The sequence below is a fragment of the Macaca mulatta genome, chromosome 4, assembly GCF_049350105.2.
Source record: "Macaca mulatta isolate MMU2019108-1 chromosome 4, T2T-MMU8v2.0, whole genome shotgun sequence".
NCBI classification, from domain to species: domain Eukaryota; kingdom Metazoa; phylum Chordata; class Mammalia; order Primates; family Cercopithecidae; genus Macaca; species Macaca mulatta.
The window spans coordinates 167,445,548-167,472,273 of NC_133409.1; the positions used below are offsets into that span (position 1 = coordinate 167,445,548).

Consider the following 26,726-nt stretch of genomic DNA (forward strand, 5'->3'; position numbering starts at 1 on the left):
ATGCTTACATGAGCAAGCAACTGGTATGAATTGACGGAGAGGGAGGAAGTACAGGGCAGAGAATGGAGATGTGGGAGTCATCGATTCCTTGACAGAAGTTACAGCATGGTAATGGATAGACTCACCTATGGAACAACACATCTGGAAAAGAGCTGGGAGGCTGGGCATGTAGCCTTGGGAGTGGCTATTAAAATAGGAGAAGGGGTGGAGGGGAAGGGAGAGAGGAAGTATGGAGTGCTTAGCAAGAGAAGAATGTGTTTTAAGGATGGGATGATAAACTGCGTTGAGAGCCACTGAGAGGTAGAGAAAAAATCAGGACAGAGAAGTAATAAAAGGCACCAGCAACATGGAAGTCACTGGTGCCTCGCGAAAGACGATCACCTTTGGTGTGTAGAGCACAAAAGCCTGAGGGGGTAAAGAGAGAGTGGAAAGTAAGAATGTCGAGACAGCCGACTATTACTGCCATTTTATGAATGAAGAAACCGAGGCTCAATATTTGACTAACTCATCCAAGGTAAAGCCAGTGGGGTCAGATCCTGGACCTAGAATCCATGCAATGATTTGTGCACATCGCCTATGCAAGAGATAGATCCAATTCTCTTCCAAACCGTAAAAGCCAACACTTCCCTCAAAGGAGGCTTCGAGCTAAAGCATCCTTTCATGATGCCGCTTCCATTTTAAAGAAACAAAACAAAACAAAACAAAACAAAAACGAGAAGGCCTGGTGCGGGCTAGGAAGGAGCGGAGCAGGTACTGGCCCTCTCTGCCGGGGGAAGACCCGCCCCTTTTCCGCAGCCCGAGCCGGGCGCAGTCCACTGCGGCTGCGCGAGCCTGGCGCGCGCGGGGCGGGAACGCGGAAGGGGCTGGGGCTGCGGCGCGGAGGCGAGGAGCAGACCGGGGGCGGGGCCGGCAGTGGGAGTGCGGGGCGCGGGGCGGGCGGCGTGGGACCCAGGGGGGCGACAGAGGCAGCAGGAGCCCGAGGCCTGAGGAGAGGAGACCGGCGGCGGTGGCAATGCTGGAGACCCTGCGTGAGCGGCTGCTGAGCGTGCAGCAGGATTTCACCTCCGGGTGGGTATACGGTGGGCGACGAAAAGGGACCTGAGGGGGCCGGGCCGCGCCTGGGATGCCCCTGCCTCGCTGCCTTCCCCGCGCCTCGGTCCGGGCCCCGCCCCGCCCCGCCGAGGAAAGTAACGAACTTCCCGGCGTTCTTGCGTTGGGCGGCGCAAAGTAACTTAGGTCCCTGCGGGCCGCCTCTGACGCGCACCCCCAGGACCGGGAGGCGCTTGGCGGCGTAGCGGAGCTCCCGGGGGGTGTGGGACCCTGCGGTCCCCTCCTGGCAGCATCAGCCGGGCCCTGGAGGGGAGTCATGTGAGAAGCCAGCGCGCCTCACCGCTTCCGTCCCCGCGGCACAGTGACCTGCGCCCCTTGGCCCAGCTGACACCTGCTCGTGCGCACCTGGAGCTGAGCCCGCTGCCCTCCCTGGATCGGATCGCTCCGCGCAACAGCGCGCACCCTGCGGCCCGAGCCTTCCGCGCCGCGCCGCGTCTCGGCTTTCACGCTCGGCTCCGCGGCCTAACCCTTGGCAAAGCTGGCCGCCCCTCCCCGTTAGCTTTCTTTCTCTACCTTTGCCGTGAGCTCAGCGCCTCGGCGAAGGAACTCTTAAGCAGGAAAAGCAACAGAACTCTAGGAATGCTTTTAATACCCAGCGGTTCCCAAACTTTGCTTAGAATCACCTGGGAAACTTTCAGAGTTCTGATGCCCAGGTCTCACCCCATACCTGTTAACCATAGTGCCTGGAGACGGCGTTTTAAAGATCCCCAGGGGATTCCAATGGGCACCAACGCCTGGGAACCACAGACCGAGACTCCGGCGTCACATTGCCTAGGCATCCTGGCTCAACCACTAAACCAAACGTAGTTACTCAGCTGCCTTGCCTCAGTGTACTGTTTCCGCTACTGCAAAATGGGGATAATGATGGTACTTAAAAGGTTATTACAAGGATTAATGAATTAACATGTAAAACACGAAGTAAGCATTATGTCAGTAGTGTTACTTAGTGCGTAATTCGTTTTAATTTTTTCATTCCTTTAAAATGAAAAGGATCTTTGAAAAAGATCTTTCAACTTTAGCTTACAAATCCTGTTGGAGGATGCACTGAATGTGAGGCATTTTCACTCATACTGTTTTAAATTTCTATCCCCCCACCTCCCCACCCCCCCCCCTTTTTTTTGAGATGGAGCCTTGCTCTGTCTCAAAGTGCAGTGGCCTGATCTCAGCTCACTGCAACCGCTGCCTCCCGGATTCAAGCAATTCTCCTGCCTCCACCTCCCGAGTAGCTGGGACTACAGGCACCCACCCCCACGCCTGGCTAATTTTTTGTATTTTTTTAGTAGAGACGGGTTTCGCAGTGTTGGCCAGGCTGGTCTCGAACTCCTGACCTTGTGATCTGCTTGCCTCGGCCTCCCAAAGTGCTGGGATTACAGGCGTGAGCCAACGTACCCGGCCCACCCCTCCCCCCCCCTTTTTTTTTAAAGTGACAAGGTATCCCCCTGTCGCCCACGCTGGAGTGCAGTGGCGCTATCTATCATAGCTCACTGCAGCCCCCAACTCCTGGGTGCAAGCGATCCTCCCTCCTAGGCTTCCTAAAGTGGTGGGATTATAGGTATCAGTCACTGCTCCCAGCCTTGTTTGGAATTTCTAATGAGAAAGATTGTTAGCCAAAATTTTATCTTATTGGACAAGAATGTTAATACTATTTGCGTATTGGGCGTTGAATAACAGCAAACTGTCAAACGCTTGAGCACTTAACACCCGTCAATCATTTTTGTTATTTTGGTGTTTAGAAAGTTAGTTATGGATGCTCAGAGTCATTCACTGATGGGTGTGCTTGCATGCTTACATTTTGTTCTCCTATTTAGTAAAAGTACCTTCTTTTCAGAGCGTAAATTATTGTATTGAAAACCTTTTGGTGTGATGCTGAAATGGCCCATTTGTAGCATGAGAGTGACCTGTTAGTACTTCATGGAATTGCTTGATGGCATAACAGCCCATCTTGTAGTTACTATAACTCTGTAAGTCACATGGTTGCCTCAGAAGCATTCATGCTCCTGACCTTTGTAAGAAGGCATTTTACCCAGGAATGTAGATTCTGGACTGGGCTCTGGACTGCCGGGGCACAAACCATCCTGGGAGATCAGGGTAACCCTAAACGTTTAGAGTTTAGTTAGGGAGAGACAAGCCAAAGGGATCTGGTTAGAACCCCTTGGAAACTGACTTGACTTCTTCAAGATGCCGTAGTCTGGGGCCATTTTGGAGCTAGACATCCTGAGAGGGCTTCATTAGGTCCTTTGTTGGCTTTCTCCTGTACACGTCACTTTCAGCTGACAAACCACTGGACTGTCTGTGCCATTAGCCTGTCACCTGGTGGAGAAATAACTCATCTCCAAGTGATGTCAGTCTCCCAGTAGACCCGTACCTCTAGTGCCTGATGTTCACTTTCTTCAGGTCCTCGATTTCCTACACCTAATCTGTTCGATTAAACTTTTCCATATTCAGCTTGAGATTGACCTACTTTACATAACTGAATATTTTTGCCATGAGGAGAAACGATGACACTAAACACAGGATTCATGTGTTTATTATATGTTGGTAATGTGGAATTCAAAGATTAAAGAGGCATGACCTGCATCGCTAAAAAAGAAACACATGACATAAATGCAATGCTGATATCACAGCTAATAAAATTAACACTAATTCTTTTATATTATCAATTATGCAGTCCATAATCAGATTTCTTTTGTTTTTAGAAATGACTTTTTGCAGTTGGTTTGTTCAAATCCAAATCAGATAAGTTTCACACATTAATTTTGTTTAAAAACCAATTTTTGAAACAGATGACTGTTAAAGAGCCACATGGGGAAGCTTTATTGAATCTTCTAACAATTTTGTTGTCCCAGCTACTTGGGAGGCTGAGGCAGGAGGATCCCTTAAGCCCAGGAGTTCAAGACAAGCCTGGGCAACACAAAGAAACCCCATCTCTTGTCTGGGCATGGTGACTCACGCCTGTAATCTCAGCACTTTGGGAGGCCGAAGCGGGCAGATCACGAGGTCAGGCGTTCAAGACCAGCCTGGCCAATGTGGTGAAACCCCGTCTCTACTAAAAAATATAAAAATTAGCTGGCCATGGTGGCGCGCGTCTGTAATCCCAGCTACTTGGGAGGCTGAGGCAGGAGAGTGTCTTGAATCCAGGAGGCGGAGATTGCAGTGAGCTGAGATCACACCACTGCACTCCAGACTGGACGACAGAGCAAGACTCCGTCTCAAAAAAAAAAAAAAAAGAAACCCCATCTCTTAAAAAAGAAAGAAAAAAATGACAAAGACATGACCCCGGCCACCCAGAGCTATTTCATTGGACCTGGCGTTTCTGTAGAACACTTGGTGGCAGAGCAAGTGTGTGGAAACCAGAGCAGCTGCCTTCTAAAATAATTGGAAACGCCAGGTGTGCAGGTTGGCCCAGGGACTGAATGGAAGGCCTCAGGCATTTCTGGGCTCCTTCAATGTGGCCAGTGCAGCTCCAGCCGCCCGCTGTCACCCAGAGCAGCATCCTCTCTTCAGAGCTTCTCTGATCATTTTCACTTTCTGAAAACTCATATGAAGGCCCTAACTCTAGACAAACTTACTTTTTTTCATTTTTAGTAAAATAGGACGATTCCTTATCAGTCTCATAAGAGAATGTCACCTTGGTGGTGAAATCATGTCCAATGAGAATGAATTTCTACATTCCGTTCAAACTTAGAAAAAGTACAGCTTAAGGTCATTATTCTTTAAGGGCAGTGTAGAGATTACTGGTGGTTTGGGAGGAACTCTAGGTTGTCCATGGACTTATGGCCTTTTTTGTAAATTTTTATGCATAGTAACAATTATGTCAACATTGAGAACAACTAGTGATTACATCACATTCTTTCTGCCTTAATTGGGTGGTAGGCCAGCTGAAGGCTACAGACTGAAGAAGACTGGTTCTGAGCTTCACTCAAAGATCTTTTCTCCTCACCTAAAGTGAGTTGTAATTTGCTTTAACTGAGTCAGAATTCTTGGAGCTTTTTGGAGAGTTCACATAAAATATCCCTTTTTACAGAGATTGGCTTGAGCTCTCGGGGAGACTTTTGGACATACCGAAGTACATGCTTCGAAGCCACTCTGGTCTTTGACTTTTACCTTTTGAGCTGTTATGACCAAAGGCCTCAGGATTGAGGTATTTGACATGCAAACCCTTCAGGGAACTGAAAATCGGATTTACTGATGGGTTTACAGCTGGCTGTCACAGGCTGGTGTTTCCTGTTTGTGATGCACTGGGTTCCTGTGGTTAGGGATAAAAAACCTGCTACTGTTGCAACTAGACAGTGGGTGTTTCTCCCTCAAAGCCCTCACTGCCCCCGCCCCCCACCTCCGCCCCTGCCCCCCACCTCCACCCTTGCGAGGTGTCCTCATTCTCTCTTCTTCTGTCCTTGTAGTGTCTACCAAAACCTGCACAAAATGGGAGGAGCCAGTCATCTAAACCACCATGTGTTAAATGGTGAAGTGTTGCTTGAAATGTTGACTTTTCCAGGATTAACCATCTTCTTAATAAAATGAAAAGAATCTTAATATTCAACTTGATTTAATAGATTTAATAAAGATCTACTGAGTTCCTATTAAGTGCCAGTGCCAGACACTAGACTGGGCACTCAAAGTGTGCTTTTTCTTAGAAGCTAAAAAAAGATTTGAGAGCCCATATGCTCAGTTTTTCCTAGTCTTTCCTAAGCAGTGTCTATATATTGGGCCAGATCCTGCAGGTACAAAGGTGATTAAAACAGTCTCTGCCCACCAGATGCCCTAGACTGGTGCTGATGTAAAGCAAAGCAGAATGAACAGAATGTTAAATATACAAATAGTGTGGTATGTGAGTCTGAAGGAAGAGTCATTAGTTAGGATACATTTACAGAAGGCTTCAAAGAGGAGGGGGTTTCTAAAACTAGGCCTTGAAGAATGAGGAGAAATTGCAATAGATTTGGATAAGCGCATTTCAGAGATGGAAGCAGTCCTGGGAGATGAAGCTGGAAAGGAAGTTTAGTGCCTGACAATAGAGTATCTTAAATGCTTTGCTTAATTAATTTGTCAAATATTTATTGAGTGCTTACTGTGTAGCAGGCACTATTTCAGGTACTGGGGATATAGCAGAGAACAAACCAGATAGCAAGGAAGATCCTTACTCTCGTTCTAGTAGCAGAAGGTCTAGAATATCTAGAAGGCCGTAAGTTCTGTGGCTAAAAATCAGGCTGAGGAGAAGATGGCCTACCTGTAGTTCTGGAAAAATATTTCTGTATTTCTGGAAGAATAACGTGAGAGGCCTTGTGATAGGAAGATTGGGGATGGGGTAGAGGGAGATTAACGTGAGAGGCCGTGTGATGGGAAGATTGGGGATGGGGTAGAGGGAGATTATTTAGGAGGCTGTAATGAAGGTCCAGGTGAGAGGGTAAGCCAGTGCTGATAGAAGTTTAAAGGAGGGAATGGATGTGTTAGGCACTGGTCGGATTAGACAGCAGTGGGAGATGAAAAAGGTGCAGAAATTGAGAATGTGAATTTGGAGGTATCTTAGATAAATGGTATCATATGCCAACATTAAAGAATTTAAGAATAGGTTTGAGAGAGAAGGAACAGTTAACGGTGAATTTGTGGTGAGCTAAGTGCTTGACAGCTGAGAAGCAGTTGGAAATTTCAGATGCGCTCAGGTGAGAGGTGAGAACTTGAAGCCATGTATTTGGAATTTAGGATAAAGGCATTAGGATGAAGATAGTTTAAATTCATCTTTCTTTCCTGAGTCTGAGCAGCTTTTGTGTGAATTTCTTAGGCTTTGGACCTTAGGTCATTTACAGCTTTAAGTGTGATTGAGGCTTTGTCTTTTCCCCGATCTTGCTTAAGAGAGAGAAAAAATTGATGAACACTGATGTGAAAATGTAATAGATTGGATGTGCCTTATGACAAAATATGCTAATTCATATATTTCTGTGGTGCTTTAAAGCAATCGTCCTTACCTTTCCTAATAGCCAATGATGTAGACAGTTGGAAATTGAGGTACAAATAAATGAAGCGTCGTGCAGGTTCCCCACCCTGTTGGGTCACCGGCAGATCTCATCAGCCGTTGTAGTACTCAATGCATCATTCTGTTTATGTACATCTTTTTCATTTCTTTTTTGCTCCGAGACAGGGTCTCACTCTGTCACCCAGGCTGGAGTGCTGTGGTATGCTCGTGGCTCACTGCAGCCTCAACCTCCTGGGTTCAAGCAATCCTCCCACCTCAGCCTTCCAAGTAGCTGGGACTACAGGCATACACCACCACGCCTGGCTAATTTGTGTATATTTGGTAGAGACAGGATTTTACCATGTTGCCCAGGCTTATCTACATCTTTTTACACTTTTTGTCTAAGCAGTTTTGTGAATCACCCCCCTTTTTCAGTAAGAAGCCTCCATTTTAGTATTTTCTACAAAGATCAAAGACATAAATATGCTGGTGTCAAATTAAGGTGAAGTTGTTGGAGAGATCTAAAAATAAAATTATTGAACATTATGACGAATTTGAGGTTTAGTGCTTTGAACTTGAAAGTTGTCAGTAGAAAATAATTGTCAGATGGCTCACTTAGTCTCTATATTAATATGCTCACACAGCAGTTATGTGTTCGTGGGTGTATGGTACTTGGGAGAAGACCAAGAATAGGGCTGGGCAAGCCTTTTGTAGGCACATTGGGAACCTCTACTTTATTTCACCTTAGCCCAGTAATGTAGTACACTGGTTTCTCAACTTTCTTGATGGGGATCACCTTTATTATAACTTTCATTTGAAGTTAGCTCTATAGTTTCCAGAATGCCACCAACGTCACATTTGGAATGTTGTTGAATTATTTTGGCACATCTTTATGGTTGAATATAATACTACCATTTTACATTTGAGGAAACTGGAATATTCCCCCGGATCGATATTCCCTTCACAGCATGTCATGATATTGTAGGACATTAAACAGACTTTATGAGTGGGTTGTTTCCAGGACAGAATAAGTTCTCCGGAGAAACTGGAGTTAGCCCAAAATAAAAATAGTGGGCTAATTTCAGGTGAATTCTGCGTTTTGAGGATGTTATTTCAGAAAATACCTTTTTGGTTTTTTGTTACTTTCTTAAGTATATCTGATCTTTCATATTTTTCATCTCAATAGTTGGAAACAAGAAAGTTTAGCAGGCAAAAAGATGACTATTTTCAACTTTCCTATAGCTGCTTTTTTTTTTTTACTTTTTTTTTTTTTTTTAACTTTGTTTTACTTTCCTATAGCTACTTTGTTTTTTACTTTGTTTGTTTTTTAGCAGGGAAAAAGATGACTATTTCCAGCTTTCCTACGGCTACTTTGTTTTCTTCAACAGCTTCTTTTCTGCATTTTGGCACATTGGCAATTTATTTGGAGAAGATGTAGTGAGAAAAGATGAATACCTAAAAGATTGTTTTTGTTATTAAAAATGTTTTTTGGCTGGGTATGGTGGTTCATGCTTCTAATCCCAGCACTTGGGGAGGCTGAGGTGGGAGGATAGCTTGAGCCCAAGAGTTCAAGACCAGCCTGGGCAACATAGACCCCTGTCTCTACAAAGGATTTTTAAAAGCTAGCTGAGTGTGGTGGTGTGAGCCTGTAGTCCCAGCTATTCGAGAGGCTAAGGTGGGAGGATCGCTTGAGGCCAGGAGCTTGAGACTGCAGTGAGCTATGATTGCTCCATTGCACTCCAGTCTAGGTGACGCAGCAAGACCCTGTCTCAAAAAAAATTGTTTTTTACAAAGTTTCAAGCACACACAGACACATAGAATAACACAATGAACCACATATATCGGTAACTCAGATTCAATAATTTTCAGATATTCCCATGTTTGCCTTGTCTCTCGCTTTATTTGTAATGTAAATGTCAGACTTGCCTACTATACCTGTGATATGTCAGCTTGCATCACTAAAAGAAACACATTACATAAATGCAATGCCGATATCATAGCTAATAAAATTAACACGAATTCTTTTATATTATCGATTATGCAGTCCATAATCAGATGTTTTCTTCTTAGAAATGACTTTTTACAGTTGGTTTGTTCAAATCCAGATCAGATAAGTTTCACACATTAAATTTGGTTAAAGACCAATTTTTAAAACATGACTGTTAAAGAACCACATGGGAAAGCTTTTATTGAATCTTCCAACAATTTTACTTTCTGTTTCCTGTAACACTCCTTTTTCCCCTTTCATTTCAAACTAGTCTTTTCTTTTTGTGGGTGGTGGGGAGGAGATGGGGGGACAGAGAAGAGAATCCCAAACTTGGCATATTACAATTAAGAAATTAAAAGTTTGTTTTAGAAATAAATAGTTGAAATACCAACTTAGAGATTTGCTAGATCATATAATTAGAGTAGTCCAAAGAGGATCTTAGGAATTCCCTTTCACCCTCAACTGTATAGAATTGTCCTGAATCACTAAAAATAATGCGAGAATCATTTTGAGTATGATGTACTGCTGTATATAACTAGGATAATTTTGCCTGAGATGTTCTAAGTATTTTGATCAAATTTTATAGTGCAAATAGTAGAGCATGGCCATAAAAATTGTTTTCCTTAGCTTTTGCTTAATCTTGATTTAAACCAGATTTACTGGTTTCCAAGATAAGCTTAGAAATTTATGTTAGACTTTTACATAATATCCTAGACTTATCTAGAGAGATATGCAAATTACTTTTGTATTAAAGAGATTGTTTAATCTTTTGAATGTTGCAGAGGAATTGATCTTGTCAATATTTTATTTTTTGAAAAAGATCATAGAGTAATATGAAACTCTTTGTATGACATTGGCATTCTAGTTTTTGGTTTAAAAAAATGCACTTTATCAGAAGTCTGCATATGGTGCTTAATCAGACATTATAGACAGAAAAGATGGAATCCTGTTTCAGAACCAGCATGCTTAGTTGTGCAGGTTGTACACTGTTATTGAGCTGAGTTATTCGTGCAAGAGTCAACTTGTATATTAGGACAGTTTCTGGCTGATGGTAGTAAAGTGTCTGGAGGAAGGAACACCTATAGGGGCTAGCAGTAGTACTATGGCCTATATTTTCAGTTTCTATTTACAAATGAATATTTGTTGAAGTGATTGAGAAGAATGTGTACATGATATCTCATTACATATTACCACATACTATAGCTCTCACTTATTGGCAACCTCAGTTATCTGTTACAGAGCCCACAGCCAAAATAAAGTAAAACTGGACCAGTGAAGTGAAAATAAATTGTATAGTTTATGAACATCATATTTTACATTTAAAAGAGCCTGTTAATTCTATATATGCAGCTCTAGCCCATTTATCTGTTTTCCAGTGCAATAATTTAAAAGCAGCAAGTAGAGGGGAGGAGACTGCTAGAGTTAAATAGCTAGCAGAAGCAGTGAGTGAGAGCTGACAGCCAGGTGGCCAATGGTAGAGAAAGAAAATTTAGGAAAGGTAAACATAAGAGCCCAAACAGACACAAAGCTACCATAGATTGGTTTCAGCTTAATAGACGAAGATGCATTTCTAGCTCAGAAGTATCAGGGGAGAGTACTGTTTTGCTGCAAAATGTAGTCAATGATGTTCTTAATATTGATCCTGAGTTATCCCAAAATGTTAAACGAGATATGCCAAATCCTCTTTAATGAAAGAAGTTTGTGATATATTTTAAAAAGCTTTTTCTCCACTAAAATTTCAAATACTGTGGGCGCTTAAAGAGATTTGAATGCCTGGGTAGCATCTACTTAATGAAGTGTGCTGCTTAGATATCTTTGTTACCTATCGATTTCTCCTATGTGGAACATTACTGTTTCTAAAGATGCCAGATAAATTATGTTTCTGTGGTCTGATCACATTTAGGAATCTTTGTTTCTAAAAAAGGGACTTGAGGTAAGTAAGAATATGAAAATAAGGCCTGGCGTGGTAGTGCACACCTGTAATCCCAGCTCTTTGTGGGGGCTGAGGTGGGAAGATCACTTGAGGACAGGAGTTAAGAGAACAGACTGGGCACCATAGTGAGACCAAAATAAAAGTGAAACAAATAGCTGGGCATGGTGGCACATACCTGTAGTCCTTGTTACCCAGGAGGCTGAGGTGGGAGGATTACTTGAGCCCAAAAGTTTGAGGTTATAGTAAGCTATAATCGCACTGCTATACTCTAGCCTGGGCAACAGAGTGAGACCATCTCTTAAAAAATATATATATATATATGCTACAGATTTTCCATTTGTGGTATCTAACATATAGTAAACACTCAAATATTTGTTGTCTTTTGAGGTACTTAATTCTTGCTTAAAAAAAAAAAAAAAGTAGCTTATCTGACCTAAAATTTTAACGTGTGAAAATTTGTGGTTGAAAAATCTCTGGGCTGGGTGAGGTGGCTCATGCCTGTAATCCCAGCATTTTGAGAGGCTGAGGCAGGAGGATCATTTGAGGCAAGAGGTTTGAGACCAGCTTGGGCAACATAGCAAGACTCTATCTCCACTAAATAAAAAAAGAAATTACCCAGACGTGGTGGCAGGTGACTATAGTCCCAGCTACTCAGGAGGATGAGGTGGGAGGATCACTTGGGCCCAGGAGGTTGAGGCTGCAGTGAGTCATGTACATGTCACTGCACTCCAGCCTGGGCAACAGAGTGAGACCTTGTCTCTAATAATAATAATAATAATAATCATCATCATCATCTCTTGACTTGTAAAAATATTACATTTTATATTGAATTATAGGCTGAAGACTTTAAGTGACAAGTCAAGAGAAGCAAAAGTGAAAAGCAAACCCAGGTAAGCTTGTGCTAAGATTTTAAGTTACTGTGACTTAAATTTCATACGTTTGGTTGTGTTCGTAATTGTGTAATTATATTAATGAACCTTAGATTTGTTGAGTGCATCTGACTACAAAATAATTTATTGGTTCTTTCTAAATTTTGTAATGGAAAATTTTCCAGTAAAATTGTGAAATGGTTGAAAAAATGATAAAGTATAATTGTTTTACTCTGACAATCAGTGATTATTATTTGATGAAAATTAGTCATTTTTAATTTGTGTAAGAGCAAAATTAAAAGTCCTGAATTATTGTAAAGCAAATTAATAATGAAATACTACTTGGCAAATGAGCCTCTTTAGCTGTGTTACCTGTTTTATATGAAAACACCAGGATTGTGCTGTTTGTCCATTTTTTAAATAAAGTAAAGCGTGTGACCAGATTTCATTTTCAGCCTAGAGATGAACTTTGATCTTATGTATTTGTTCTTATCCAACATTATATTAAATCATTTATTGTATTGTATGCTGAAGACAATCTCTGGGGCAAAATGATGGTTGATAGTGTGTTACAGTACATTAACTCTGAAATAAAACACATTTCTCTAAAAGTTTAATAATTGTCATTAGTGATTTTAAAATATATTACAATTGACAATGTCAAAATTCTTGTATGTACCTTTTTTTTTTTTCAGTTGGCTAAATCAAGAACAGTTTTAATAAGTGTTTCTTTTGGGCAGGACTGTTCCATTTTTGCCAAAGTACTCTGCTGGATTAGAATTACTTAGCAGGTAAGTGTTTTCATTTGTAGAGGAAGGTTATACTTCTGACTGTTTTACTGACCAAAAGTATCTTTTACTTTTATAGGTTAAAAACCTTAAAATAGCTAAATTTTACCTTAATGCAGTGATTGGAAATTATTTGTGTATTATTTTCCTTGAAAGCTTTCACTTTTCACTCATTAGTACAAAGTCCATTCAAACTTTGAGCAGACAGATCAGTATGGTATTTACAAGTCAATACTTTACTATGTTTGTTGATAATATGTATCGCTTCTTTGTTACAAGAAAAATGATTCTGGATTTGAGGCCCTGATAATTTTGTTTTTTCACTTTGATTCTTAATGTCATTTCTTTTTCCAGTCCATTCTTTCATTGACGTGGAGGTTAATATTAAAATATGTGGTCTTTTTAGATATAACATCAAAAGCACAAAGAAGATAAAAATTAGACACAATGGACTTGGTCAAAATTAAGTACTTTTGTGCATCAACGCCATCAAGATAGTGAAGTGACAAAACATAGAATGTGAGAAAATATTTGCAGATCATATATATGAGGAACGACCTGTATCCAGAATATATAAAGAACTTTGGTAACTTAACAATAAAAAGACAAATAACCCCATGAAGAAATAGACAAAAATTTGAATAGACATTTCTCAAAAGAAGATATGCAAATGACCAATAAGCACATGGAAAGATGCTCAACGTTGCTAGTCTTCAGGGAAATGCAAATCAAAACTACAATGAGGTCACAGTTGCTCATGCCTGTAATCCCAGCGCTTTGGGAAGTTGAGGCAGGCAGATCACTTGAGGTCAGGAGTTTGAGACCAGCCTGGCCAACATAGTGAAACCCTGTCTCTTACTAAAGATACAAAAATTAGCTGGGCCTGGTGGTGCGTGCCTGTAATCCTAGCTACTCAGGGGGCTGAGGCAGGAGAATCTCTTCTGAGGCAGGAGAATCACTGGAGTGCCATGGCGTCATCTCGGCAGAGGTTGCGGTGAGCTGAGATCGTGCCATTATTCTCCAGCCTGGGCAACAAGAGCGAAACTCCATCTCAATAACTAAATAACTAACTAAATAAATAAATACAGTATATGGTTAAAGTATGTCGTTATACATAGTTCTGTGCTTACTAATGTGCCATTTGACGGATGTGTGTGGTAAAGATGTGTGTGGGAGAGGGTGTACTGCTTTTCCTTATCTGTATTTGTTATGACACAATCTCTAATACCTACATTTTCCTTTCTCCTTTCTGGTTCTTCATTGGGTTTCTTTTTATGGTTGCTAAATCTAGAGATTTTCCTTCTCTGAAGTGAAAAGTACTTAATATGATATTTTCTTCCTTTGTTTTGTTGCGTGAAGAACAGAAATGAACATGAAAGGCAGTGTAGTACAAATTAATCAGTAACATATTGTTTACTATTTACATTTTATCTTTATTTTCTCTCTAGAAACTTAGTTGAAATAGCTTCATTTTACTGAGAAATTTATGTTAGAGCTATCGATTTTTTGTGTGGTATTTTTTTGGGGATGGCGTTGCATTTTGGGAGTCAATGTGGGAAATTTACATCTATAGGAGGGTTTCAATAATGGGTCCGTACATTGCACTGAAACAGTCTTTTCCTGTTGGAACAAAAATTGAATGTGGGAAAGACCATTTTAAATAGCAAATATTTAAATCCTATTAATTTTAAAAATGCAGTATACATAACATAAAATTTGTCTTAACCATTCTTAAATTGAGTAGTGCTGAGTACATTCACATGGTTGTGCATCCAATCCCAAAAACTCTTTCCGTCTTGCAAAATGGAAACTCTGTACCTATTAACCGACAACTCTCATTTCTACTCCCTCCTCTCCATCCCAGGCAACCATCATTCTATTTTCTTTCTCTGTGAATTTGACTATTCTAGGAACATCATATAAAGTACTTTTGTGTGTGACCAGCTTATTTCATTTACCATAATATTTTCAAAGTTTATGTTGTAGCATGTGTCAAAATTTTCTTTCTTTGAAAAGCTGAATGTTCTGTTGTAAGTACGTACCATATTTTGTTTATTCATCTGTTGATGGACACTTGAGTTGCTTCCACTTTTTGGCTGTTCTAAATAATGCTGCTAGGAACACGAGTGACAAGTATCTTTTTGGCACCTTGCTTTCAGTTCCTTTGGGTATATACCCAGCTGTAGAATTATTGGATCATATGGTAATTCTGTGTTTTATTCTTTCTGGAAACACCATACTGTTTTCCATAGTGACTGTATCATTTTACTTTCCCATCAGTATTGTATAAAGGTTCTAATTTCTTCCTATCCTCACCAATGCTCGCTATTTTCTTGTTTTTTATTATAGCTACTCTAATGAGTGTGAGGATTTTCCCCTGTGTTTTCTTCTAAGAGTTTTTCTTGTCAAGATTGTTTTGGCTGTTGAAGGTCATTTGAGATTTCATATGAATTTTAAGATGTATTTTCTGTTGTTTGCAAAGAACGTCATTGGGATTTCGATTGGGATTAAATTGAATCTGTGGTCATTTTGCTTATTACAGATAACAGTGTTAAGTATTCCAATCCATTAACATGGAGTGCTTTTTCTATTTAGTGATGTATTCTTTAATTTCTTTCAATATTGTTTTGTAGTTTTCATTGTGTGAGTCTTTCATCATCTTTGTTAATTCCCAAGTATTTTTTTTTGTTGCTATCACATATGAAATTGTTTTCTTAATTGCTTTTTTGAATTATTTATTGGTAGTACATAGAAACAACTGACTTGTGTGTTGATTTAGTATCGTACTTTGCTGAGTTCCTTTATCCTGATAGTTTTTTGTGTGGAACTTTCAGGGTTTTCTGCATATAAGATCACATCATTTATGAATAGAGATCATTTTACTTCATTCATTCCAATTTGAATGCCTTTTATTTCTTTTCCTTGCCTAATTGCTCTGGCTAGACCGTCCAGTACTGTGTTGAGTCGAAGTGGAAAGAGCAGGCATCCTTGTCTTGTTCCTTCTCTTGATCCTGATCTTACAGGAAAAGCTTTCAGTCCTTCAACATTGAGTATAATGTCAACTATGAATTTTTATTATGTTGATATTGTTCCCTTCTACTTCTAGTTTTAATGTTTTTATCATGAAAGGATGTTGAATTTTTTAAAATAATTTTTCTGCTTGAATTAGGATGACCATGTGTTTTTTTCCTTTCGTTCTACCAATCTGGTATATTATTACATTGACAGATTTTCATATTTTGAGCCATTCTTGCATTCCAGGAATAAATTCCACTTGGAAATTGTGTATAATGTTTTTAACATGCTGCAGAATTTAGTTTGCCAGTATTTTGTTGAGGATTTTTGCGTTAGTATTCTTAAGGAGTATTGGTCTGTAGTTTCCTTTTCTTGTATACCTTTGGCTTTGGTATCAGAGTAATGCTGGCTTATAGAATGAGTTAGGATTTATTCCTTCCTCTTCATTTTCTTTTTTAAAAGAATTTCAGAATGGTTGATGTTGGTTCTTTTTTAAATGTTTGGTAGAATTCACCAGTGAAGCAATCAAGTCCAGGTTTTTTCATCTTAAGGTTTTTTATTACTAATTAAATTTCCCATTTCTTCAGGATTCAGTCTTGGTATGTTTTGTGCTTGTGGGAATTTGTCCACTTCAGCTAGGTTATCCAGTTTGTTAGCATACATTGTTCATAGCACTCTCTTATAATCCTTTTTATTTCTGTAAGATTCGTAGTAATAGTCCCACTTCATTATAGTTTTAGTAACTTGAATCTTTTTTTTTCTTAGTCAATCTAGGTAAGCATTTGTTAATTTTGATAATTTAAATTGTTTTATCTTCAATCATGTTGATTCTTTCTTCTCCTCAAATGTGCTTTGGAACTCCTCCAGTGAATTATTCATTTCAGTTATTAGACTTTTAATCTCCAGAATTTCTTATTGGTTCCTTTCTGTTTTATATCTACCACTGGTAGATATAAATGGTAACGGTATTGATGTTATCATTTTGTTCCTGTATCATTTTTCACCTCTGACTGGCATGAGATTGTGTGTATCTCATTGTGGTTTTAATTTGCATTGCTCTGATTATTAGTGATGTTGAGCATTTTTTTCATCTTTGTTGGCTGCTCGTATGTCTTCATTTGAGAAGAGTCTATTCATATCCTTTGCTCACTTTTTAATGGGGTTTTTTCTTGTTCATTTGTTTTAAGTTCCTTATAGATTCTGGATATTAATCTTTTGTTGGATGCATAGTTTGCAAATACTTTCTCTCATTCTGTAGGTTGTCTGTTTATTGTGTTGTTTCTTTTGCTGTGCAGAAGCTATTTAGTTTAAGTCCCATTTGTCAATTTTTGTCGCAGTTGTTTTTGAGGTCTTAGTCATAAATTCTTTGCTGAGGCCAATGCCCAGAAGGGTTTTTTTCTGGGTTTTCTTCTAGAGTTTTTATACTTTGAGGTCTTGCACGTAAGTCTTTAATCTTGAGCTAATTTTGTAAATGGTAAGAGGTAGGGGTCCAGTTTAGTTTATCCATAAATGGCTAGCCAGTTTTCCTTGCGCCATTTATTGACTAGGATGTCCTTTCCCCATTGTTTATTTTTGTTGACGTTGTTGAAGATCAGTTAGTTGTAGCTGTGTGACTTTATTTCTGGGTTCTCTGTCCTGTTCCATTGATCTGCGTGTCTATTTTTATACTAGTACTATGATGTTTTGGTTACTATAGCCTTGTAGTATGGTTTGAAGTCAGGTAATGTGATGCTTCTAAGTTTGCTCTTTTTGCTTTGGTTTGCTTTGGCTATTCAGGCTCTTTTTTTGGTTCCATATGAATTTTAGATTTTTTATTTCTGATTTTGTGGAAAATGACATTGGTAATTTGATGGGAATTGCATTGAATCTGTAGATTGCTTTGGGTAATGTGGTCATTTTAATGATATCGATTCTTCTAATCCATGAGCATGGAATGTTTTTCCATTTGTATCATCTATGATTTCTTTCATCAGTGTCTTACAGTTCTCTTTGTAGAGATCTTTCACTTCCTTGGTTATATATACTAGGTATTGTATATGTATATGTGTGTGTGTGTGTGTATATATCTGTTGTAAATGAGATTGAGTTCTTGATCTGGTTCTCAGATTGAATGTTGTTGGTGTGTAAAAATGCTGTGATTTTATTTTTATTTATTTTTTAATTTTTATTTTTTAGTTTCTCAAATGAGTTGATGCTATGGATTTTTGTACATTGCTTTTGTATGCTGAAAAGTTACTGAAGTTATTTATCAGGTCTGTGAGTCTTTTGGAGGATTCTTTAGGGTTTTCTCGATATGTAGTCATGTTGTCAGCAAACAGATAATTAATTTGTCTTCGTCTTTTCCTATTTAGATACCTTATATTTCTTTCTCATGCTTGATTGCTCCAGCTAGGACTTCCAGTATTATGTTGAATAGGAGTGGTGGGAGTGGACATCCTTGTCTTGTTCCAGTTCTTAGGGGGAATGCTTTCAACTATTGCCTGTTCAGTATTATGTTGGCTGTGGGTTTGTCATATATGGTTCTTATTATTTTCAGGTATGTTCCTTCGATGCCTTGTTTGTTGAGGATTTTCATTATGAAGGGATTTTGAATTTTATCAAATGCCTTTTCTGTGTCTATTGAGATCATGTTATTTTTGCTTTTAACTCTGTTTATGTGGTAAATCACATTTATTGATTTGTGTTTGTCGAACTATCCTTGCATCCCAGGGATAAAACCCACTTGATCATGGTGAACTGTCTCTTGGATGTGCTGTTGGATTTGGTTTGATAGCATTTTGTTGAGGATTTCTGTGTCTGTGTTTATCAGGGATGTTGACCTGTAGTTTTCCTTCCTCATTGCTAGGTTTTAGAATCAGAATAATACTAGTTGCATAGAATGAGGTGAAGGAGAAATCCCCACTCTTCTGTTTTTTTGGAATAGTTTCACTAAGATCGGTACCAGTTCTTTGCATATCTGGTGGAATTTAGCTGTAAATCCATCTGATCTAGGGCTTTTTTTGGTTGGTAGATTTTTTTTTTATTATTACTGATTGAATTTTGTAACTTGTTATTGGTCTGTTCAGAATTTCAATTTCTTTCTGGTTCATTCTGGAAGGTGATGTGTTTCTGGAATTAATCTGTTTCCTCTAGGTCTTCTAATTTGTGCACATAGAGATGTTATTGGTAGTCTCTCATCTTTTGTCTTTCTGTGGTGTCAGTTATGTCATTTTTGTCATTTCTGATAGTGCTTATTTGAATCTCTTTCCTTTTTTTCTTGGTTAATCTAGCCAGCAGTCTGTCAATCTTGTTTATCTTTTCAAATAATCAACTTTTTGTGTTGTTGATACTTTGTATGGTTTTTTGGTCTCTATTTCATTTAGTTCTGCTCTGATCATAATTATTTCTTCTGCTAGCTTTGGGTTTAATTCTTGTCTTTCTAGTTCTTTTAAGTGTGGTGTTAGGTTGTTAATTTGAGATCTTTGTGTGTTTTGGTGTAGGCATTGAGCACTGTAAATTTTCTTCTTAATACTGCTTTTGCTGTATCTCAGAGGTTTTGGTATGTTGTGTGTTTATTTTCATTTGATTCAATTAATTTTTTTGATCTCTGCCTTAATTTCATTGTTTACCCAGAAGTCATTCAGGAGCCGGTTGTTTAGTTTCCATGTATTTGTGTGGTTCTTAGGGTTCCTCTTGGTATTTATTTTGATTTTATTCCACTGTGGTCTGATAAGATGCTTGATATGATTTTGAGTGTTTTGAATTTATTGGGACCTGCTTATGGTTGAGCATGTGGTCAATTTTACAGACTGTTCAATGCACAGATGAGAAGAATGTATATATTATAGTTGGGTGGAGTATTCTGTAGATGTCCATTAGGTCCATTAGGTTGACAGTCTAATTTATGTCCAAATCTTTGTTAGTTTTGTGCCGTGATCTGTCTAGTGCTGCTGGTAGGGTGTTGAAGTCCCCCACTGTTGTTGTATGGCTATCTCTTTTTTTAGGTTCTAGTAGTAGTTTATAAATCTGGATCCTGCGATGTTGGGTACATATGTATTTAGGATACGATATCTTCATATTGAATCGAGCTCTTTATCATTATGTTGTACCCTTCTTTTTTTTTTTTTTACTGTTCTTGGTTTAAAGTTGTTTTTATCTGATACAAGAGTAGCAACCTCTGCTCTTTTTTGTTTTCCATTTCCATTTTCCATCCCTTTATTCTGAGCCTATGGGTGTCATTACATGTGAGATAAGTGTCTTGAAGGTAGCAGAGGTTGGATCTTGTTTTTTTAATCCAACTTGCCACTATGTATCTTTTAAGTGGGGGATTTAGGCTGTTTCCTTTCAAGGTTAATATTGATATGTGAAGTTTTGTTCCTTTAATAGTGTTGTTAGCTAGTTGCTTTGTAATCTTGATTGTGTGATTGCTTTGTAGGGTCTGAGCTTTGTACTTATGTGTGCTTTTATGGTAGCAGATATCATTCTTTCATTTCCATGTTTAGAACTCCGTTGAGCATTTCCTGTAGGTCCAGTCTGATGGTGATAAATTCCCTTTGTGTTTGCTTGTCTGGGAAAGATTTCATTTCTTCTTTATTTATGAAGCTTAGATGAACAGGATATAAAATTCTTGGCTGGCAATTTTTTTTTTTAAGGAGGCTAAAAATAGGCCCCCAGTCTCTTCTGAGTGTAAAGCTTCAGCTGAGAAGTCCACTGTTAGCCTGATGGGTTTTCCTCTATAGGTAATATGGCCCTTTTGTCTAGCTTTCTTTATGATTTTTGCTTTCATGTTGACCTTAGTCTGATGACTATATGTCTTGGGGATGTCATCTTATGTGATATCTCACAGGAGTCTCTGAATTTCTTAATTCTAGATCTCAACTTCTCTATCAAGATTGGGGAAATTTTCCTGGATTATTCCCTCAAATATGTTTTCCAAGTTACTTACTTTTTCTTCTCTCTCAGGAATGCTAGTAAGTGAAAGGTTTGTTTGCTTTACATGATCCCATATTTCTTGAAGGCTTTGTTCATTTTTTAGAAATTCCATTTTCTTTATTTTTGTCTGACTTGGTTAATTTGAATGACTGGTTACAAGCTCTGTAATTCTTTCTTCTGCTTTGTCTAGCCTATTAACTATATTTTAAAATTCCTTTAGTAAATTTTAGAATTCGAGCAGTTCTATTTGTTTCTCTCTTAATATAGCTATCTTGTCTATCATATGCTGAGTCAGTTTTCTGGTTTCTTTGTATTGGATTTCAACTTTTTTCTTGAATCTTGTTGAGTTTAGTTGCAATACATATTTTTAATTCTTTATCTGCCATCCTATACATTTCAGTCTGGTTAGGATCCATTGCTAGAGAGCTAATGTGATCCTTTGAGGTGCCAGAACACTCTGGCTTTTTGTACTGCCAGACTTCTTACACTGATTCCTTCTCATTTGAGGAAGCTGTCTCTTTTTATTTTGACTTTGCCATCATTTGGATGTGACATTTTTTTTCTTTCCTTAAGGGTATGACTGTGGTATATGTTGTGTATTATCATTTGCCTTTGTTTCCGGGTGCTTCCAGAGAGCCAAAATGCTATATGGGTTCCTTGGTTATGGATAGCTTCTATGCAGTGGCTTTCTCAGATGATGCTTATTGTAGTGATGAATTGGCTCTAAGAGCTGACACCTAACACCTTATCTCCTGTGGAACTGAGGGTGTGGAGATCCCAGGGGGCTCATCTTGTGGACTAGCACTAAGCCCTTTTTGTAGCAGATTTTTATTTGGTGGCGCAGTGCGGGTTGCAGTCCAGTAGATGGCACTTAAGAGTAAGAGCTGGCGTTGGGTGGAAGCACCTGCCCTGAGCGGGCAGGGGATGGTGGCGGGAAGAGGTCCAGTGGGGTGTGCTGACGTCTTGGGGGAGAAGGTGAGTGGGTACACCCACTCCTCATTCTGTGCTGGCAAGAACGTGATCCACTTCCTATCATGCCCCCATCACAAGGCTCCCAACCTTCATTTCATAAAGAGTTTTTCCTTTGGTTCCTGTCTGTGGGTTGCGGGTTCACTCCTCTGAGGGCTGCCACCAAAATGGGCTCAGGGAGAGTCTCTTCCTCCAGATGGGAGCAGGCAGCTCTGTAACTTGTCTTCCCTTGTCGGGATGTTACTGCTCTGTGTAGGGAAGGGGAGTTGGGCCCCACTCTTCCTGAAAGCTTGAGCTGTGCAGGGCTCACTTTCAGTAGAAGTAGAGCCGCCACGAGAAGCATGAAATAATGTTGTGTGTCCAAGTGCATGTACTGGCCCCTGGCAGGGAGAACACTGCTACATCAGCAACAGTGTAGGGGGATGCAGGAGATGACCCCTTCCCCACATCCATTCCTGGGTGATGATACTGCCTCTTGCAGTAGTTGGCACTGTGCCTGCATTTCCTTTGTCCCGTGGGGTGCTTTTGGTGGGCTGCACTCTCTTCCACTTAGGGATGGCCCATGCAGGGGGTTAGATCTCCAGAGATCTCACAGTTACCTGGGGAACTGCTGGTTCCCTGTGCTTGCCAAAGTTAGAGTGGTTTGTGGGGTGTGTTTACAGGGAATCTGGTGGTGTGGTGACTCAAGGGCAGAGAATCCCTGGGCAGGGCAGCATCCCACCGCCAGTGCGCGACGAGTATGGTATCTGGCACCTGAGGGGAGTGTGGACACGCCTGTACACACGAGTTGGCCGCCAGATTCTCCAGCCCCAGGAGGTTTTCACATCGCCACCAGTAGTGTTGCTCTGGGTCACAAGGGCAGAGGAGCACTCTCCAACAGTTTGTTGGTCAGGAGATGGTTGGAGGAGTGAGGGGAGCAGAGAACTACTCCCACCTACCCTTTCCACAGGGCTCAAAGGTCCTTGAGGGTCGATCTCTGCCAGACTCTTGCTGCTTTCCTTTTCTGCACCCCAGCTTCTTCCCATGGGCACTCTGACAGGTCCTGCCTCCCTTCCCTCAGTTTTCTGTCTAGAATTTGTCCACTCACCAGTAACTTTTATCCATTTTTTGAGAAAAACTGGCTTTTGATGTCCCTAGTAAGCCATCTTGGGACAAACAACAACAACAACAACAACAACAACAAAAAAAAACCACAAAACAAAAAACAATTTAGTCTGTTATTGAATGTCCTAGTCTTTAAGTATCTGGCTCTCCAAAAGGGAAAAGAGAACAAAGAAAGGGGACAAAACCAGACGTTGGCCTTTTAAATCCTCTGAAAATTGCTAGCCAGAGCAGGAGGGGTTTTCAACAGTAGCTGCCTCTGTGTCTGCATCTCCCTGATTAGAAGCAGCAATTGTGATCAGAGCACAGACTCCCTGATGTTTGGAGCACAGGGTCCTTATTGGCCCACCTTGACTTTCATAAGCCATGTATAAGCTACTTCAGGAACAAGTGCATGGCTGCCTGTCCAGGGATTGGGGTGGTGGATGAGTAGCTGCCATTGTGCTAAAACCTGAAGTCGACTGAAATGAACCTCAATTTACTCTCTAGACCTTCCCCTGGAAGTTGCAAGCCTTTAATAGATTCTAGAGTCCCAAAATAGTTACATCAGACAGATTCTGCCAATGTGATTGTGGTCTAGGTAGGGTGGTAGATTCTAGATGCTTCTAACTCTGACATCTTCTATTTCCTAAATCATAATGTTTCAAAGAGTGTAGTACAACACAGTCGACAGTTACTTTCCTATGTTCCTATGGCTCTAATGCTATATAATTAGCCCTTTCCTTTGTCTACCAAGTAAGGTAATTATTTACATGTGTGTTCATCTTCCTAACTGTATTGTGAACTCTTCCACTAGTCTTCCCATAGTATACATAGAATATATTCAATAACGATTTGAATGTGAGATTTACACATTATGAATGTGGCTTCTTCATTTCGTCATCATTGACTTGTGATTTTTAAAGATGTTTGAGTTTGAACACAGAAAAATTGAAGTTTACATCCAGTGTCTTTATCTCAGTAAAATGGAGTAAGTTCATATGTCTGTTGAAAGTGATTGGATGGGGTAAGTTTCAAGGCGGCATGAGATGTGTAATACCCGCTGTGTGTACTTCAGGGAACAATCTAATAGCAATAAATTTTCTTTTTTTACATGCTGATTGGCAGCGAAGGCCCATGGGAGGTTGGATAGCATGCATTGTAATGGATTTAATGCATTTATTCAAACTGCTTCATGGCATAAAAGTAGAGCAGAGAACTTGAGTGGTTGGGGTAGTCTAGGTTTAGAGAATGCTGAAAACGGTAGGAAAGTCATGAATGAACTAGTTGCTGAACTAGGAAAGTAGAAATGAGGGAGGGTGTTGTGTAATGGCAAGATGGATGTGAAAAGCATACATAATAATGGGGAGAAAAGGAAATAGTGAGATATTATGAAAAGAATGATCTGGAGTCTAAATTTGGCAAGTAAGGATTAATTTTCTCTTTCCCACTGAGTTAAGAAAATGATAGAAAATTTTACCACGAAGTCCTAAATTTTCATTTTATAATTAGTCTGTTTCTTTACTCAACAGACATTTAATGTGTCTCTTCTGTGTTAGGTTCTGTGCTAAGTACCAGGACAACAAAGATGCAAAAGTAAAATTTATCTCAGCAGTTCTGGTGCCTAACAGTGCTTGGCATTCAGTAAATACTTGTTTATTTTAATTGATACTTACATAATCTTATACATCCAAGAAAATCTAGCTTTCTGTTATTCAACATGAGAGCAGGACTGTATTATTTTTGTGACCTTCCACCTTAATTTTCATCACATGTAGACTCTAGTATCACCTGGATTATTCGGATTGATTTTCCTACTTAAATTCAATAGAAAAATTGTGAATCTGACTATGAGGGGAGGCAATATGAACTCATTAAATACGTATTCCTGTTTGGAGAAATATTGGCTGGATAGCTAGAATTTTAGATTGGGAATTCAGGTTTTACATCAGCAATCAAATGAATTGTAGTTTAGAAGTTTTATTTTTTAACTTCTCATTTTGAAATAATTTCAGGTTTACAAAAAAATTGCAAAAATAGAACAAGCAATTTCAGCTTTCCCAATGTTAACATTTCATATAACCACAGTACAATGATCAAACCAGAAAATTAACATTAGTAAGTACTTTAATCCATAGGCCTTATTCAAATTCCATCAATTATCCCAGCAGTGTCCTTTTTTCTGGACTAGGATCCAATCCAGGATCACACATCATATTTAGTCAAAATGTCTCCGTTGTCTTCTTTAACGTGGAACAATTCTTTAGTCTTTGTCTTTCATGACCTCAATACTTTCGAAGAGTACTTGCCAAGGCTGGGCATAGTGTAGCTCATGTCTGTAATTTCATCACTTTGGGAGACTGAGGTGGGTGGATCACTTGAGTCCAAGAGGTTGAGTCTGCAGTGAGCTCAACCACTCCAGCCTGGGTGATCACACCACTCCAGCCTGGGTGACAGAGTGAGACCCTGTCTCAAAAAAAAAAAAAAAAAAAAAAAAAAAAAAAAAAAAAAAAGTACTGGCCAATTATGTTTCAAAATGTCTATAAATTTGGATTTTTCTATTTCCTTGTAATTAACTGTAAGTTAGTACTGTTTTGGCAAGAATACCAGAGGAGTAATATTATATCCTTCCCAGTGCATCACATCAGGAGTCACATAATGTTGATGTGTCTCATTACTGTTGACGTTGATTTTGATCACTTTATTAAGGATGTGTCTGCCAGGTTTCTCCTCAGTTAACACTGTTTTCTCACTTTTAGTTAATGATTATCCTATGGGGAGATACTTTGAGACTGTGTAAATATCCTATTTCTTTTTGTGCTTTTACCCACTAATTTTATCATCCATTAAAATTCTTTTTAAAACAATTATTACTATTGTGTTTACCAATTAGAGTTTTTTTTTTTTCTCAAAATTTCTTTTAAAATTACTAATTGGGGCTGGGCGCGGTGGCTCACACTTGTAATCCCAGCACTTTGGGAGGCCGAGGCAGGCCGATCACTTGAGGTCAGGAGTTCGAGAGCAGCCTGGCCAATGTGGTGAAATCCTGTCTCTACTAAAAATACAAGAATTAGCCAGGCGTGATGGCATACACCTGTAATCCCAGCTACTCGGGAGGCTGAGACAGGAGAATTGCTTGAACTCGGGAGGTGGAGGTTGCAGTGAGCCGAGATCACACCACTGCACTCCAACCTGGGTGACAGAGTAAAACTCCGTCTCAAAAAAAACAAAAAAAATTACTAATTGTGTTTCTATTATAAGGAAAAGGCTTTCTCTTCTTTCTCATTATTTATTCAATTATTTACATCACCATGGATTCAGGGATATTTGTTTTATTCTTTGAGTTATAATCCATTACTACCATTATGTATTTTGTTGCTCAAATTGTCACAGATTTGGCCACTGGAAGCTCCATCAAGTTGACGTATGTGTCCTTGCAACATGTCCCCATTATTTTTTGAGTGTTTCCTTTCTAGCACCGTAGGATATTCCACATTCATCTTTAGATAGTATTTCCTTTTAATGTGTGGTTTGCATTTCAAATTATTTTTTTGCTTTTTTTTTTAGGTATGAGGATACATGGGCTGCACTTCACAGAAGAGCCAAAGAATGTGCAAGTGCTGGAGAGGTAAAGAATTGGCTAATCTTATACTCGTGACAAACTTTCCTTTTTCAGTGCTAAATGGCATTTTTTAAAAATTGAATTTATAATTGTTTGTGTCAAAATGTTTTGCAGGATATCTGAAATTGAATCTAGTTGTTGATTATGAAACTCCCTGAATAAAGCACCTTTTTATCATTTCTCTGTCAAGTAATTTAGTTTAGTTGAACTAGAGGGTTTACAACTTTTATTCTAAGGACAGGTAAATACACGTTTTATGTAGATATAATGCTCTGAATTTTAGTCTGATGAATTTGCAATATATGTAAATTATAAGACATCTTTTTCTACCCTTTATAAGACATCTCTTTCCACACTATTTAAGAATTCCTTATTATTTGGTCAAAAAAACTTAACTTTGCTCAGTCTATCCAAAATTATTAATTTGCCTAACAAATAAATACAAAAATTTCAGGGGTCATCCTCAGTTCACTTAGAAGAACAAAGTATTTTTAA

The 26,726-nt window shown here is 39.3% G+C and overlaps 1 protein-coding gene across 2 annotated transcripts in view; it reads left to right on the forward strand.

Annotated features, from left to right (window-relative positions):
- The first annotated feature begins 842 nt into the window (after positions 1–842).
- DTNBP1 (dystrobrevin binding protein 1) overlaps positions 843–26,726 on the forward strand; it is a 150,817-nt gene continuing 124,933 nt past the window's right edge. For both annotated transcript variants that reach the window (XM_015135592.3, XM_015135593.3), the window contains exons 1-4: positions 843–1,068; positions 11,814–11,867; positions 12,587–12,637; positions 26,177–26,237. In XM_015135592.3, coding sequence (XP_014991078.1) covers positions 1,013–1,068; positions 11,814–11,867; positions 12,587–12,637; positions 26,177–26,237 — 222 coding nt within the window. In that variant the 5' untranslated portion in view covers positions 843–1,012. The remainder of the gene's footprint in view (positions 1,069–11,813; positions 11,868–12,586; positions 12,638–26,176; positions 26,238–26,726) is intronic.